Source organism: Propithecus coquereli, unplaced genomic scaffold (assembly GCF_000956105.1).
Source record: "Propithecus coquereli isolate 6110/MARCELLA unplaced genomic scaffold, Pcoq_1.0 Scaffold451, whole genome shotgun sequence".
In the NCBI taxonomy this organism is placed as follows: domain Eukaryota; kingdom Metazoa; phylum Chordata; class Mammalia; order Primates; family Indriidae; genus Propithecus; species Propithecus coquereli.
This window is the reverse complement of record NW_012150297.1, coordinates 947,297-963,062: the sequence shown is the minus strand read 5'-3', so window position 1 is coordinate 963,062 and position 15,766 is coordinate 947,297. Positions and strand designations below refer to the sequence as shown.

The window sequence follows — 15,766 nt, the reverse complement described above, 5'->3', positions numbered from 1 at the left end:
ATTAATTTTAATAATATAATTTATTTAAGCATATTCAAAATATTGTCATGTCAACTATAATCAGTGTAGAAAACTACTGAGACATTCCCATCCTTGTTTTTAATATGAAGTCCTCGAAATCAGGTGTGCATTTTACATTTCTAGCACGTTGCAATTCAGATACAAAATTTCCGTCGGAAATACTTGATGTACATTTAGAATTCATAAAATTTACCGTTGAAAAAGAGATTCGCATGCCCAGGCTCTTCCAAACATCCTTAAAAGCACTTTAGTTCGGTTTACATTTTATTAATTAAGGAAAATGAAATTTCACTTGCTTAGTCACATTGGCCACATCCGACGTCCTCAGTGGCCACACGTGGGCAGTGGCTGCCGAGTCAGACGATGCCGCGGAACGTGGGGCTCAGCGCCGTGACCGCGAGGCTCAGGCCACAGAGCCTCAAGAGCAGAAGCTCGGGGACCTGTACTCAGAAAGCAAAATTTAATGTGCAAATGTGATCTTAAGAGATTTCAGCTGCACGATGGAAAATAACCAAGTGCTTGTGTTTGTAGAGTGAATGCATCGGTGAAGTGTTTGAAGGAGGAACGGGGCAAGCAGGAAAATACACTGTGCGGGACCGGCCAGGTTTCCTTGTTTCCGCCACGTGGGCCTTTCTCAAAAAGTGGCCTGTAGGTGGTGGGCAATCATCAGGGACGGCTTTGGAGCGCGGGTGACAGATCTGTGTTTCGGAAGCTCCTTCCCGCTGCAGTTTGGAAGGTGGATTTGGGGGAGGGAAACTGGAAGGCTCTATTGAAGCGTGCACAAGACCCTCACCAGGGAGCGTGACGTTGGTCAGGAGTCCAAAGTCTCCTTCCCGCGTTGAGCACATTGATACCATGCGGCTCTGCTCGACAGGGGCTTGTGGCAGGCAGGGTGATGGGGGCTCAGGTGAGGACCAGCTGGTGGCCACCAGCCTGCCTCCCTGGGCGATGCTGTTTAGAGAGTTCACGTGGACGGGATCACCGTGTGCAGATGTGCAAGCCCAGAGGTGATCAGGTTTACACAAACAGAAGTCAGAGAGCCAGGTCGTTTATTGTAGATAAGAAATATAACAGCCGATGGACAAAGGTGCTGGTGTCGTCACGGCCGACGCTTTGTTCAGAGCACCCTGCTGTGCCGGGTTCCAGAGGGCCACTCCGGGAGCATGTGTGGCCACCGGAATGCAGGCTGGCGCCCTTTCCTGCAAGCCAGGCATCCTTTACAGAATGTTTCCGGATTAGGTTATTACTGAGTCTTGATTTTTAGGTAATTATACATGTCTGATTTTTATCCATCATGTGTAACTCTTATCAGAACATTTTCGAAGATTAGCAAGTATTTTGTTACCTGCTTGGTTTTTTTTTTTTTTTTGAGACAGAGTCTCACTCTTTTGCCCGGGCTAGAGTGAGTGCCGTGGCGTCAGCCTAGCTCACAGCAACCTCAAACTCCTGGGCTCAAGTGATCCTTCTGCCTCAGCCTCCCGAGTAGCTGGGACTACAGGCATGCGCCACCATGCCCGGCTAATTTTTTCTATATATTTTTAGTTGGCCGATTAATTTCTTTCTAATTTTAGTAGAGCTGGGGTCTTGCTCTTGCTCAGGCTGGTCTCGAACTCCTGAGCTCAAGCAATCCACCCGCCTCGGCCTCCCAGAGTGCTAGGATTACAGGCGTGAGCCACCGCGCCCGGCCCCTGCTTGGTTTTCTTATGTTTTTCCCACTTGAGCAGCAGGAAAATGAAGAGGTGGCTACTGGTTATTTATAGCAAAAAATACATCGTACATCTCTTGTTGTATGTTCCCTTAAATAATTTTGTATACTTAGATTTAAATCATTGGTTTGTGTTGGGGGGAAAAAAAGACTTGGAGAATTGTATTAATTTAGGCACTATTAATGATGATATTTAAGAATTTATCGAATTCAGGGTAAGGGGTGATTATTAGGAAAGCTTTATTTTCAGATAGAAAGAAAAATGCATCAGAAAATTCAATGTTGGGGAAGTTTTAAAGTGATTGTTTTTTTCCCTGAGCTGATGTCTGTCTTCTCTGTACCTACCCCATGCCCAAATTTCAGAATGTCTGTTCTTTTCCAAATTCCTTGTAACCATGCAATTGATTCTTCTTTGTGTCACTTGCTAAGTAATGATGCATTTATTTATTTGTTCGTTCATTCAACAAACGTTACCATTTTATGTAAGGAAATACAGGGGTGAAGAAGACATCATCTCTACCCTTCAAAGTTTAGAGAAGCTTCTTTCGAGCCCCATAAACAGATGAATAGACCAGTGTAGGATGATGTCATAGATGCCGTCATGTGTGTGTCTGGGAACGACACAGCGAAGGGAGTGGGCATTGCTACCTGCATGGATAACACGCACGGCACGGTGCAAGCTCATGGAGATCTTGTATGTCATGCCAAGGAGTTGAAGTTTTATTCTTTGAGGTAGAGGGGTCTCCAAAATAGCTTTTATGCCAAGTTAAGAAATTCTGAACTGATGTTCCCTGTATTCATGTGGCACGGGAAAGCCAGAGTTAAAAAATGGCAGGATATGATCAGTTACGATCACCTTTTCCTTGAAATATTCCAAAGCTGTTCTGTCGCCCATAAGCCACTCGTCCATTCCGTTTTGGCAGTGCTCAGTAGACAGCGTGATGCAGGTTCAGCTGGCACCGGAGAACTTGGTCCTTTTCTATCTCTGCCACCAGCTCACGGGGCAACGTGAATGCCTTTAACCACTAAGTAAATGCTCTCCGAGCCTTGGTTCCTGTAGTGTGAAATGTAGGTAATTATGTTCACTTGCCTCGTGGGACTTCTCCTTAATATTTATAGCTGCAAAATACTTTGCAGTCATTTTTATTAATAGTTACCAGATGTGTCGTAAGGATTAATGAACTTATGATCTGAAATGTTTTGAGCTCCTGAAATAAGAGGTGACTGTCTGCACAGGGGAAATGTAAAAGAGCATTAAAATGCAAGCAGTACACACTTGGAAATTTGAGCTACTGCACATGAAGGACGAATGGCACAGTTAAGATTCCAGTATGTTTTGCAGGTATACTGGGTGCCCTTAATAAGCTCGCTGAACTCTTCACAGGCCGTTGCTCCGTCTCTGCACCCGTGTGGCTGCGCACACACGTGCACTTCTTGCTAGTATCACCGTCTGTCCTGCCTGTCACTCGTGCTTCCTGGGCATTGTCTTTGACCCCAGCCTCCCACAGCCAGTTGCTTCCAAGTGTTAAATAGTCGCCTCACGTCTCTGAACTTCCCTTTCTCTTTGCTTTTCCTCTCATCGTCTGGGTCCAGGCTCTTATTAGCTGTTCACCCGACAGCTTCATCATCGATCCCCTTGGTTTAGTATCTCCCTGTCCTAGAATTAATCTAAAGTGTGGTTCTCGGCATGGCTTCCTCCAGGAACCTGTGCTAGCTCTGCCTTGCTGTGAAATCCAGCCCTAAGCTCAGAAGGCTGCCTCCGGACGGTCTCCTCTTTTTTCCCCCTGCCCAGTGCGGGATGCTCTTGCTGCCCCGGGCCTGGACCAGCCAGCAGCTCTTCTGCCATCCCGCCTTTGCTGTGCTACCCAAGTCCCCAAAATAAAATCTCCCTCGTGCAGGTATTCTCAAGCCATTTTACATATGGTCCGACCTCCTCTGAGATCTCTGTGCTCGTGAAGCTTCCATTCTACTATCTGTCACCTTCCTTTGTTTTTGTTATTTGTTTGCGTGTCCCTCCCCCAGATCATGTTGTCTGTCCATGGAGAACAAAACTCATGCCTTCGTGATCTTGGTGTTGCCCAGGGCACTTGGCGCAATGCCCTGTTGTACGTAGGAAGACCTGACAAAATCTTTGTTGTACTGAGTTCGTACATTGAGAGGCAGAGCTAGTGTGGCGGTCGGTCTGATCCTTAAATGTATTTCAGCAAAATGTTTGTGAAGCATTGACTGGATTTTTCTAATCGCACTGAGTCATAAAGGAAAGTGTACATTGTTTCCATGCTCTGTTTAGGAAGGCAAGACTCATGTCATTCAGCAAAGGTTCCATCCCAGGTGCTTAACCTGACTGTTCCGTCCTCGGTGGGAGTTTTATATGAATTTTTATGCTAAGAGCTAAGCTTCACCGTAGTGGAAACAATTATTCCCCGATCTCATCTACTTTAAGTAAGATCCAACTGAAGGATGCAAGTATTCCAGAATTTGAGCTTGAGAAACGTTTTTTTCCTGCCTTTACTAAGAAATATACTCTGAACACCTTCCCATTAGTGGGGGGCTTTAGATACGAGGGAGAAAAATACAGCAGCCCCTGCGTTCGAGGGCTGTGCGGCAGCGTGGAGAGTGCTGCTTCCGGCTGCTCCCTCGCAAGGGGCTGGCGTGGGGGCGCCGGGGGACTGAGGGAGGATGGGCTGAGGGCTGCGAGAGAGGAGTGGGGGAGGCTCCCTTCCCTTGGGCAGCATCGAGCCCCTCTGGCTCTTGTCTTCCTAGAGCAGCCCCAGGGCATGAGTCTAGTGGTGCCCTGGACTAGAACTCCAGGTAGGGGTTTGAGCTCCCAGGAGCGGGGAGGACACTGGCGGTCCAGGCTCGTCCCGCAGGCTGTCTGGAAGGTCCTACTGCATAGAAGCCTCAGGTGCCCCAGTGCACACAGGAGCCGGGGCAGCTGGCCTGCCTGGGGCTGAACAAGGGAAAAGTGTAGATGTGGAGTGCACATCTGTAGGAGCTTGAGTTATAGAATAGAGTGGCGACCAGCCCTTGTTCCCTGTGGACACAAAAAGAGAAAAAAAGCCCGTCCTGTACCCGCTCTGCCAGAAGGGAGCCCTGTTTGGAGCTGAGCATGTGAGGCCAGGTGCAGACGCCTGCAGCGGGAGGGCGACCTGTGAGGCGCAGGGGTGGGCGGAGCGGGTACAGGCAGAGCGGGCGGAGTCCTGGTCTCCTCCAGAGATGCTCGCGCCTGCCCGGCTAAGCCACGTCCCGCCAGCGTCTCGCAGCGAGCGGCTACGAGATGGAGTCTAGGTTCCTTCTCCCCCTCCTGCCTTTCCTCTCCCTGGCCTGTCGTTATTCTTCGCGCTCCCTCCTTTTTACTGTTGTCTGAACCTCGTGTGCGTAAGCAGTGGAGTCCTTTCATGCGACGCTGGCCTGCGTCCGTTAATTCAGGCTCTTGCCACCTCACCTGCTCTGTTGCTGGCATCCCGTTGCCGATTTGCTTCCTTGGACTGTAACTGTTTCTCCAAGGAATCCGCATCCTGCCACCGATCCGTCTTTCTGGTCTTCAGCTGTCTTCTGCTTTTCTTGCCCCGGCGTCTGGTTTCAGGTGCCCAAGGCCTCCTGCCGACCCTCGCCTGCTCTGTCTTAGGCGGCAATGTGTGCTTCAGCCAGACCGGCTTCCTCCTGCTCACTTCCTGGGACATCAAGGCATGGGTCAGCTTCTGCCTCCTGCCTGAAGTCTTTCCAGATCTTTCCTATCGCTGCCGCTTCTCCACAGAAAGTCTTGTCGTGCTTGTCTGCACAGGTGTGGCCCTTGATTAACCCGTGCGTATGGATCGGAGAGGGGGGCGCACCGCGTACCTTGGTGACTTGAGCGGTGGCTTGTTCCCTGGCCGGGGCGTGAGCCCCGTGCTGGGTTCCTCGTTTCTGGTAGGGTGTGGAGCCCTGGCACTGTGAGCCTGATGGGCAGTGACGTGTTAGAGTTCCGCAGAGTTGCGAGAGTTCTTCCTGCTGGCTCTGCAGTCCGTTCAGTGAGAACCTTCATAGTTGTCCCTGTTCTGTCGCTCTCGAGCCCTCACCGTGCACTTGTCTTCCCAGCCCGTGCCCCGCATCATGGTGCAGTCTGCCTTCCCGGACGCCGGGGTGACCAGGATGGAGGAGGTGAGTCCGTCGGGCTGCAGGTCGTTGCCCCACATACGCGGGTGGCCCCGGTGCAAAAACTGTTGGGTCCACACTTGCAGCTTTTTATTTTAGTGTTCCCGTTTTGATAATTAACTATAATATAGGTCACCGTCTTCTCCCTTTCTATTTTCCTTGTTACACTTTTCTATTTTCAACTTGTTAATCATATGATTGCTAAACTTTTAGGTGCTTGACTGCTAATACAGTCTGCTGCTTTAATAGCCCACTGCCAGGCAAAGGAGATTTCTATAAACAGAACAATCTCCCTCTTCTAAGTGTTTGCTTAATTCTCAGTTTTACATTTCATTCCGATTCATGATATCAGCGTGAAAAGACTAATGCTGAGCTGGGGAGAAAATAGTCTCTTATGATCTCCCACAGATCAACAGCACTTCTCATCTTATGAATAGCAAATCTATTTTCTCCCACTGTGCGTTCATTCTCTTAGGAAATGCTATATCTTCGTAGGAAAATTTTCTTTATTAAAACAACAGCAACAAAGGCACGATAATGTGAAAGAATATTCAGACCTCTGTGAATTCACTGCTATTTAAAAGACACTTTGGCTCCAGTGCACGCTTGGTGTTCGTGAACTTCACTGTAGACAGTACCGGGTTCCCCCGATGAGCGGAGCTTGTCACTTTGCCGAGGCAGGTTGGAGACCCCCTGGCCAGGGGGACAATCAGAGCAGGGCCCTGCTACAGCTCATCGTGGTGGTTTCCTCAAGTCTGGGCTTTCGCAGAAGTCTCTGGAAATGTCTCTCTCATTGGTAAGGGTATAATCCAAAGATGGCAACTAGATCTCAACATACACATCGACTCCAGGCGGGGGGGGGGGTGCCCGGGTGCCACAACCGGCAGGGATCTGCGGCTGCTTTAGCCAGTCAGCACGTTCTGCCATCTTTGGTCTGTCTGTGTTGTCACTGCAGAGCTGACCTGTAATTCCTGCCTTTTCACTTACTGGGGAAATCCTTTACCTCTCCGGGCCACATTGTAGAATGAACATGATCACACGTCCTGCCCACCCCATGTCTGTGACTCACGTGGAAGCACGTGGGGTGGCACCTGTAAATGTAAGGCAGTGTCTCTGGACGGCCGCCCCTTGGGACTGTCCCAACCTGGCCCCGAGCAGCCAGGTGTTGACCTGGCAATGACCAGTCTCACCTGATAGGGGAATAGGGAACAGAAACTGTTTGAGGACCACAGTTACTGTTCAGATTCTAGACTCTTGTAGTTGCATTTGTCTTTGTGTATTCTTCCCAGTGATACTAAAACTAAAATAGGAGAGAATAAATGAAACATGTACAAGTTGCAAAAGAAAAATGATTGAAGGATTGCCTAATCTTTTAGAGTATTTATGCCGGTGACAGTTATTGATGTATTGGATTGAGTAAATTTTGCAGCCTAGAGATGTATCACCAAAATGGGCTGTTAATCTCAGGAGGTGCCGTTAATTTCATACCCTGAAAGTGCGCCTTGTGGGGAGAAGGGGCCTCTGGAAACAGGAATATAAATGACAGTTCACGGGAACATGCATGATTTATCAAGCTGCTGAGGTAAGCCAAGTAACTGTAAGAGACTTATAGATCTCAGCTGTTTCCCAGTTCAAATAAATCCTGTATTTCAAATGGAAAATGACCATTCCTGTAATATAAATAATTTTTCCGTAAATATTGGAAAACATATTTCTTCTTCTGAACAGCAGCCCTGTCCACCCGAGCATCCCTGTTCCCCCTTCCCGCCTCCCCTTTCCCTGTCACCGTGACCAGGGAATAGGAAGATAATCCACAGCCTCTTCACACGGCTGTCATCGTAAAAGCACCTTGCACATGCCTCACGGACAGTAGGATTTAGATGGGCGGTGGCTTTCATCACCCCCCATAAGATGTGGGCTCTATGTGCGTGTCCTCTTCCCGGGTGACTCAGAGGGACGTGAGGGGGCGAGGCCATGGGGGGCAGCTGCTCCCTGGCCTGTCTTCAGGGTCAGATGTCCCCTGAGCCCTGATGTGGGAGCAGCTTCCACAGCAGCCACAAAAGTGGCCTCTTGGAGAAAGGGCCACGGCCTGCAGGGAGCCTCTGTCCCGTCCTCGTCCACCTGGCTCCTAGCAGGAGTGCCCAGCCAGGCCACAGGCCCGCTAGGCTGTGCCCAGGCGCTCTCAGATCCTCTGATGAGATCATCGTTCTGATTTTTGCCAGAGGACAGAGCTCTCCTGGCCTCTTTAGTGATTCTCTCGGTCTCCTTGCGAGGTTGGCAGTGGGCAGGGGATCTGGTTCCCTGGGCTCAGTGTGGGTGGCTGGGAGGCCTTGATGGGCAGCAGGGTTTAGTATGCCCTGCCGTGTGCACCCTCTGTGGGCAGGCCTTTGGGTCCTGTCCTACCACATTGCCCCTGCACGGCGGGCACTGGAGTCTCTATTCTGAGTGAAAGGCGAAGAAGTGGACAGGCAGGGGCTGCGGCCCGTGGCTCAGCAGCACTGGCACAGGTACACCCCCCCGGCACACGGTAGCCCCTAAGCGTTTGGCCCTTGCAGAGCCCGGGTCATGCAGACGCAAACGGGGGGACCCACATGAAAGCCCCCGGCTCCCTGGGGTCAAAGCTGCGGGGTGTCAGCAGCGCACCCCGTTCGGGTACCCGGTAGCTGACCGCTGGTTCTAAGCCGTTCTGCTCCCCCTTGTCCCCGCAGGCTCAGCCAGAGAGCGTGGGTGCTGGCGCGGCCCCCGAGGTGCTGGTGCAGGTGGCGGCCCCCGCAGTGAGGATCTGCGACAAGCCAGCTAAAGTGCCTTCCCCGCCGCCGGTCTCCGCGGCCACCCCGAGCCCGGAGGGGCAGGACGGGCCCCCCAGCCCCCTGAGCGAGGCCTCGAGCGGGTACTTCTCCCACAGCGTCTCCATCGCCACGCTGTCCGACGCCCTTGGCCCCGGCCTGGACACCGCGGCCCCGGCGGGGGGCCCCGCGCCCGGCGGCCAGGCCGAGACCCCGCTGCCGTCTGCTGCCTCGGGGGCGCAGAGTGTGCCGGCCGCCCGGCTGGACGGCCCGAGCCCCGCAGCCCCGACGCCCGAGGCCCAGGCCACGCCCGCCGCCCGGCTGGGCCCGGAGCCCGCGCCCGCCTCCCCGTTCCGCGTGCGCAGGGTGCGCACGGCCGAGCTGCAGTCCTTCTCGCGCATGCTCGGCGCCGACGCCGGCCCCGCCGCCGCGGCCCACGGGGACCTGCTGGTCGCTGGGGCCCAGGCCCCGGGCAGGCCGGACGTTGCGTCGGATTCCGAGGAAGGCGACGAAGTCCCCGAGTGGCTCAAAGAGGGGGAGTACGTCGCCGTGGGCACCAACAAGCTGGGCATCGTGAGATACGTCGGGCCCACGGACTTCCAGGAGGGGACGTGGGTCGGCGTGGAGCTGGACTTGCCCGCAGGTGAGCCTGCCCGTCTGCCGCAGGTGTGGCGTCGGGCTGCCCTGGCAACGCGCTGGGGACTTGCCGCGTGCCCTGGGCACGTCCCTCGGCCTTTCTGAGCCTCCCAGCCAGCCTCGCGGTTCAAAATCAGGAATTTCTGCTTGCTAAGAGTTTCCTGAGGCTTGTAAGAGTCAGGTTCCATTTTTTCACTTCCTTAAATTTCTCAGAAAGCCAAAATAGTTACCAAAGACTACGATGACTTTGGTAATGACTTTTTGGCATCCCAGAAGCGTTTGCATTTGTAGCTCTGCCTGAGTGTCTGCTCGGGTCACGCGGGACCGTCCTCTGATGCTCAGTTCCTCAGACATCCCAGGCTCCTCAGCCAGGGTGGGGACCAGGACTAAGACATCTAAGATGGTTGCAGGCCTTTAAGTCCCATGACAGAGTGGCTGATCTTAGACGTGATCAGAAAACTGAGGTGCAGGACTTGAGGAAATACTTTGTTTTTCAGAAACTTTTTCATTATTTTTTTAAATAGCTTTATTGCCATGCGAATTTATATACCATAAAATTTACCCATTTAAAGTGTCCTATTCATTGGTTTTTAGTATATTGGTAGAGTTTTGCAGCCGTCACTGTAATCTAATTTTAGAGCATTGTCACCCCCAAAAGAAGCCTCATGTCCAGTAGTGGCCGCTCCCATCCCCCAGCCCCAGGTAACCATTGATACAGTCTTTGTGTCTCTGAATTTCTGTGAGCTGTGGCGGTGGGTCTTCAGGGCTGGTGTGTGGCCTGGTGGGTGCCACCGTCGAGTGGGGAGGTGCCCGAGTGTTAGGAGTGGGCTTTCTGCGGGGACCCTGCCTCGGGCACTCCCACCCCGGCTGCAGACCTGGCCTCGCCCCTGTGATCCCTCTGTCTCTGGTCCCATAGGCTTAGCTGTGAAGCCACTCACTGTCTTTAAAAATAATTCAGCAGAGAATAGCTTGAATTGGAAGTGGTTCTAGAAGATTGAGGTAGCACAGGCTGGAAAAAGTTTTTAAATCCGTTTCTGTTGAAATCCAAAGGGGAATTTGGAAGGAAGTTTACCTCTGCAGTTGAAGTCAACAGTTAAAGGGCTATTAGCCAGTAATTTAATTCCTCCAACAAGCAATCATTAAGCACCTACTGTGTTCCAGTCACTATTTTAGATTTCAGAATACTTTGGTGAGCAAGACAGAGTCCCTGATTTAACTGGATTTTTACTTCAGAGAAGAGAAAGTTACTAAGAAAACAAATAAATTTTTATGGTAATGAATGCTATGAGGAACATAAATAAAATGGGGCAAGGGGGTAGAGGATGGCAGGTACAGGGAGGGCCTTAAATAACCTTCAGGGAACCAGAGACATGCACGAGGTGGAGGAGAAGACGGGGTGGGGCCTGGGCTCCCCGAGTGTGCGAGCCAGGAGTGGGGGGCTTTTGCGGCCCTGTTACGGAGTTAGGTGCAACGGGCAAAGCTCACCCTTGCGGAGAATGGGGCAGAGGGGAGAGTGGAGGCAGGAAGGCTGTCGCAGAGGTCCAGGCGGAGACGACAGTGGCTCGGCCAGTAGAGTGGGAGTGGAGACAGGTGGTTAGAGTTGGGGAAGATGGGAAGGTGCAGCCAGCAGGGCTGAGGGGTCGAACATGGACCGTTCAGGAAGGAAAGAGTCAAGGATCACACCTGAGTGGCGAGAGCAGCAGGGCAGACTGTGGGACCACTGGCTGAGTTGGACAAGCCCGAAGGCGGCGTGTAAGGGGTGGCGTCTGGAGCTCAGTTGGACACACGGGAGAGTCCTGGGCGTGAAGAGCCTGCGGGTGGAGGCACGTCTGGGAGGCCACAGGGCCCACGGGTGTGTCTGGGGCTGAGCTGTGGCCTGTGCACCCTGGGCCCTCCAGCAAACAGCTGGGGCAGGCCAGAGTGGGGGAGGGGAGGTGGGGGGAAGAGGGGCGTGTCCCTGGAGTGGGAGAGGACAGTCTCCTGTCCCTCTGCCCTGCCACCCTCGGTGCAGTTGGTGGAGCAGCTGGGCCCGTGTGGAGCGAGGCAGAGGGACCGGGCGGGACGTGGGGCATAGGCGACTTGTGATGACGCCATGGGTGGCGGTGGCCCCTCTGCTCAGATTCCCCGCCCTCCACACTCCCTGAGCTGTTTCTCATCCTTCCCTGAGGGCATTTCCTGTCTGCGAAGGAGTTCCTTCCTTACCATCTCGACGAGTCAGGTGGCATCTGACTTGCCGTAATTGGGCGGCTTTGCCAGTTTCCGTGCGATAGTCAGAGAATGCATTGACCAGCGCATCCGTCCTGGGCTGAGGCTTAGATCACCGGACGGGAGAGGGTCTGACCTGGGCTTCCCCTCGGCCCTCCCCAGGGCCTGTCACCTCACACCTGGGGCTGCAGGACTGGGGAGTGTCCGTCCCTGGCGGCCACTGCTTGCTGTTATAGGAGACAGTCACCCCGTGTGCTGGCCATATCCGGTCCCTGCTAGATAGTGGCCAGCGCCTATCGGAGGCCCAGAGGTGGCAGTCTGGGGGACACAGCCTCTGCAGAGGACGGGGGTGTGGGGCGCCGTGCAGCTGGGTCACCGTCCACATCACCGTCTTCCTTTCCCCGCAGGGAAGAACGACGGCTCGGTCGGCGGGAAGCAGTACTTCCGCTGCAGCCCCGGCTACGGGCTGCTGGTGAGGCCCGGCCGGGTGCGCAGGGCCACGGGTGCCGCGAGGAGGCGCAGCGCGGGGATCAGGCTGCAGGGCGCCTCCGAGGCTCGCCGGAGCGCCACCCTGTCAGGCTCCGCCACCAACCTGGCCTCACTGACGGCTGCCCTGGCCAAGGCTGACAGGAGCCACAAGAACCCCGAGAACCGGAAATCCTGGGCCAGCTGAGCCGGCTGCCCCAGGAGCACTGTGCCGGGAGCCCTGTGGTGACAGTGGGGAGCCTGGCACCCACAGGCCCCTCCTGGCTGGGTAGCAGATGCTTTTTGCACATCGCAGGGCTGGTGACCTCCCCGTTTCCCCCGTCCTCCCTGGGCCTCTGGAAGCTTTATCTCCTCTCTACCCAGAGGATGAGGGGGCACCTCGGCCTCCCCAGGTGGGGATCGCAGGTTCCAGGCGCCCACAGGGGTCGTGGGATTGTGGGAGTGAGGCCCCAGGTGGCACAAGGCCTGGCCACCTCCCTGCGTGCCTGTGCCTAGAGCTTTCATTTCTCTTTCCTATTTGTCTGTTCTGGTGACCCGAGGAATGTCGTCATTTAAACCTTAACCTTAACTAGTGCCTTTCCTCCTCCTGCGGAGGGCAAGCCCACCCTGACCTCCTGGCTGGCGCCTCAGGCCCCCAGTAACAGTCCCCTAAGTGCCTCTGGCCTCCGGGCCATGGCCCCGTGTGCCCCGAGTGGGGGCTGTGGCCTGCGCCCCGCTCCTGCCGCGCTCCTCTGACAGGGTTTCTTAGAGTTTCTTCGCGGGTGTTCTGTTGTCTTTACACCTAGAAAGTCTTTTCTGTTTGCCATTTATTCCCTTAACAGAATGCTTGGAATATATTTATTTATATTTATTTTTTCAAAATCAGAAATCATTTGCAAAGCCACAATCGTCTGCCTGGGCGCGGGTGGCCCAGGGCCTGCCGTGCACGTCACCAGCCTCTGTCGCCGCTCGGGAGCTGCCATCTCCTGCCCTGAGTGGAGGTTCCTGGGGCAGCCAGCGGACGGAGCCCCGTCCTCCTGTCCCTCTGCTGCAGGTGCGCACGGCCTTGCTCTGACTTAGATGAAAGCAAACGCTTGGGGAGTCACGTTGCTGTGCTTCCGTAGTCAGTGACGAAGCTAGAGGCACTCACTACTTTATTTGGTGCAACTGTGGTTTCTGGGAAGGTGCTCAGTCCATTTTAGCTTCTTGGCAATTCCCAAGCCCTGACCCCCTCCCCCCACCTGGGGAACGAGGCTCGTGGAGGGAGAGCCCGCCCTGGTTTTCCCTTGATCCTCGCAGCAGCCATGAGCAGGCCCGCCAGGCGCCCGGGCTCTCTGCGAAAGGCGCTGGCTGGACAACAGGGAGCAGCCAGGGTGTCCCCTACCACCTTGCTGGGGTGCCTCTGGGCCTGGGGCCTGTGGCACCAGCCTTCAGGTGGGGTCAGGGTCTGTGTGTGGAAGGCAGGGGAGCGTGGCAGAGGACACACCCTGACAGTCCTGGGCCGCCCCCTGCCACAGTGCTGGGGACAGGAGCCTTGCTTGAGGATTCGCACAGGTACTCTTGGCACCCATTTCTGGTCCTCATGTTGAGACGGCGCTAGAAAGCTCTGCTGAGGAATCTCTGGTTCTCTGCGGACTTGACGCTCCTCTCAAGGAGGACGGCTGGGCTCCCTGTCTCTGGCTGGGGCTGCCAGCCTGGTGGCCCCTGAGAACACTACAGTGTCACCCCAGCACCTGCAGCCCCCAGCCGGCTCAGGAGCAGACAGGAGCCCCTGCTCGGTGTCATGAGTCTAGCCTTATGTGCACTCGAGACTTCTTTCTGTCCAGAATCGAGCCAGAGGCTGGTCCTGGCCGCCGCCAGGAGGGGTGGTCTCCCTGGCAGGCCCCACGGCTGCCTTGGGTGCCCTGCGCTGCACAGCCCCTGGCTGGGAGTGGGTGTCTTTCCCTTTCCCCAGTTGCAGGGCCAGACACAAGGGGCCCGGCAGGAAGGATGGTGCTCCAGCCCAGTCTGGGACAGTGCCACCCTGGTGCCCCATCAGCTCCGCCCCCACAGATGTCCCTGACCCACGAGGGCGGATGAGGCAGCCTCCCAAAGACAGCACCGCGGGAGGGTCTGGCAGGGGTGCGTGTGTTGCTGTCCTGCCTCCTTTCTTCTGCACTGTGACCGGCATGAGCCTCAGGGCTGGAGGGAGGCACTGACCGAAGGACCCACTGCAAGATGCGCGTGGGGTCACTGTTGCCGTCCGCCGCCCGCCTGGGCGGCCCGGATCCGCTCCAGGCCTGCTCTGCTAGATGACTAGCGGGGCTGTTGGAGGGCAGCTGCCCCGCCTGTCTTCCCGCTCTCTGGTGCAGACTGATGGGAACTTGCAGCCAGGAAAGGAGGGACGTCACTACAGCGGTAAGCCCCGCCAGTCTTGGCGCGGTGTTCAGCGGGCGGCAGGTGCGGTCTGGAGGGTGGGCTGGGCGCCGTTTCCTCCGTCTTCCCTGCTGCCTCACTGATCCACAGACCTGACTTAGCGTGTCTGCTCTGGGACTTTCTTGACCCCATTCTTGGCCCCAGGCTTACAGCAGCTCGGGGACACTTCCTGGGGCCTCTGCCTCCCACTCTGCATGCCCAGGGCCACCACCGGCCCTGCCACCTCCCGTGCGGCCCTCAGGCCCTCATGAAGGACAGAGGCCGCAAGGGTAGAAAGGCCTGTTCCCACCCCGAGGACTGTGTCGGGCCATGGGGGTGGGGGGCAGGGGATGGGCGTGTAAGCAGCATCCCTGGTGCCCAGGCCTGACTGGGGGGGCAGCAGGGCAGCAGTGAGGAGGGGGAGGCATTTGGGGCCCACCAGGTCGGGCCTGGTGTGTTCAGTGAGAGAACTGAGCCGGGAACGTGACTGCCGTAGCGTCCAAAAGGCTTAGGTGTCCCCCCTGTCCCACCCCCCCGCCACTACTCCCCGGCATTTCCTCTTGCCTTAAAAGCTCCCTGAATGTGACGTGGTCCAGAAGTCCTGAGCGTGTGTTTCTTTTCCTCGCTGAGACTTGCCCTGCCTGTGTGCACGTGTGTGCTTGGTGGTGAGGCCCCCAGGGGCCGGCTGGATGGGAGTGTCCGACTGCAGTGCCTTAGCTCCGGGGACTGGCGTGTGGCCTGGGCTTCACGCCTGTCACCGGCCGGTTGTACCCAAAAGCATCTTTCTCTCAGAAAAGTCTCTGGTGCCTTCCTGGTGGGCTGCTGACACTACTGGTGTTGGGAGGGTCTTAGGATGTCTGTGTGGATTTTTGTAAATACGATGGGTTCACATTCAAAGAAGTGACTTTGATTCCGGGATTATATTGATTTGGAATCCAAAGACTGTGTAATGAACTGTAAAGACTTTAATGATTTGTGTTGTATAATGAACTAAACCACTGTAATTGTGTACCATATATGCCTTTCCATCAAATGACCAACAGCTTCTAAATAAAACCACGTGATTTCTTGCCTATGTATGGGTCAGTCTTGTTGCTCCACTGTGACACTGGTGTGTTTGGGCTCGTTGCAGACTGTCCCCCCGTCATGGCATGGCCTTGTTCTCAGTGACGAGGGGCTTTGCAAGGTTGAAACTGGAAGAGGGAGGTTCGGGGAGCAGCAGCAGCGCGTGCCTCCCCCAGCCCGTGTGCTGCCCGGAGGCCGAGCTGTGCACGGTTTGGACCAAAGCAGCCAGTAGGGCCCACGGGGTCCTTGGCCAGTCTTTGAGCCTGGTTTAGGCGTCAGCCCCTTACAGAAGCTGAGAACCAACAGGCACTTGCTGGGGGCCGGAGAGCCCAGGTAATCGGAGCTTCTGGGCTAG

The 15,766-nt window shown here is 55.1% G+C and overlaps 1 protein-coding gene across 1 annotated transcript in view; it reads left to right on the top strand.

Annotated features, from left to right (window-relative positions):
* KIF13B (kinesin family member 13B) overlaps positions 1–15,385 on the top strand; it is a 172,319-nt gene extending 156,934 nt beyond the window's left edge. The window contains exons 35-37 of the mRNA XM_012654927.1: positions 5,804–5,866; positions 8,569–9,289; positions 11,895–15,385. Coding sequence (XP_012510381.1) covers positions 5,804–5,866; positions 8,569–9,289; positions 11,895–12,160 — 1,050 coding nt within the window. The 3' untranslated portion in view covers positions 12,161–15,385. The remainder of the gene's footprint in view (positions 1–5,803; positions 5,867–8,568; positions 9,290–11,894) is intronic.
* Positions 15,386–15,766: the final 381 nt, after the last annotated feature.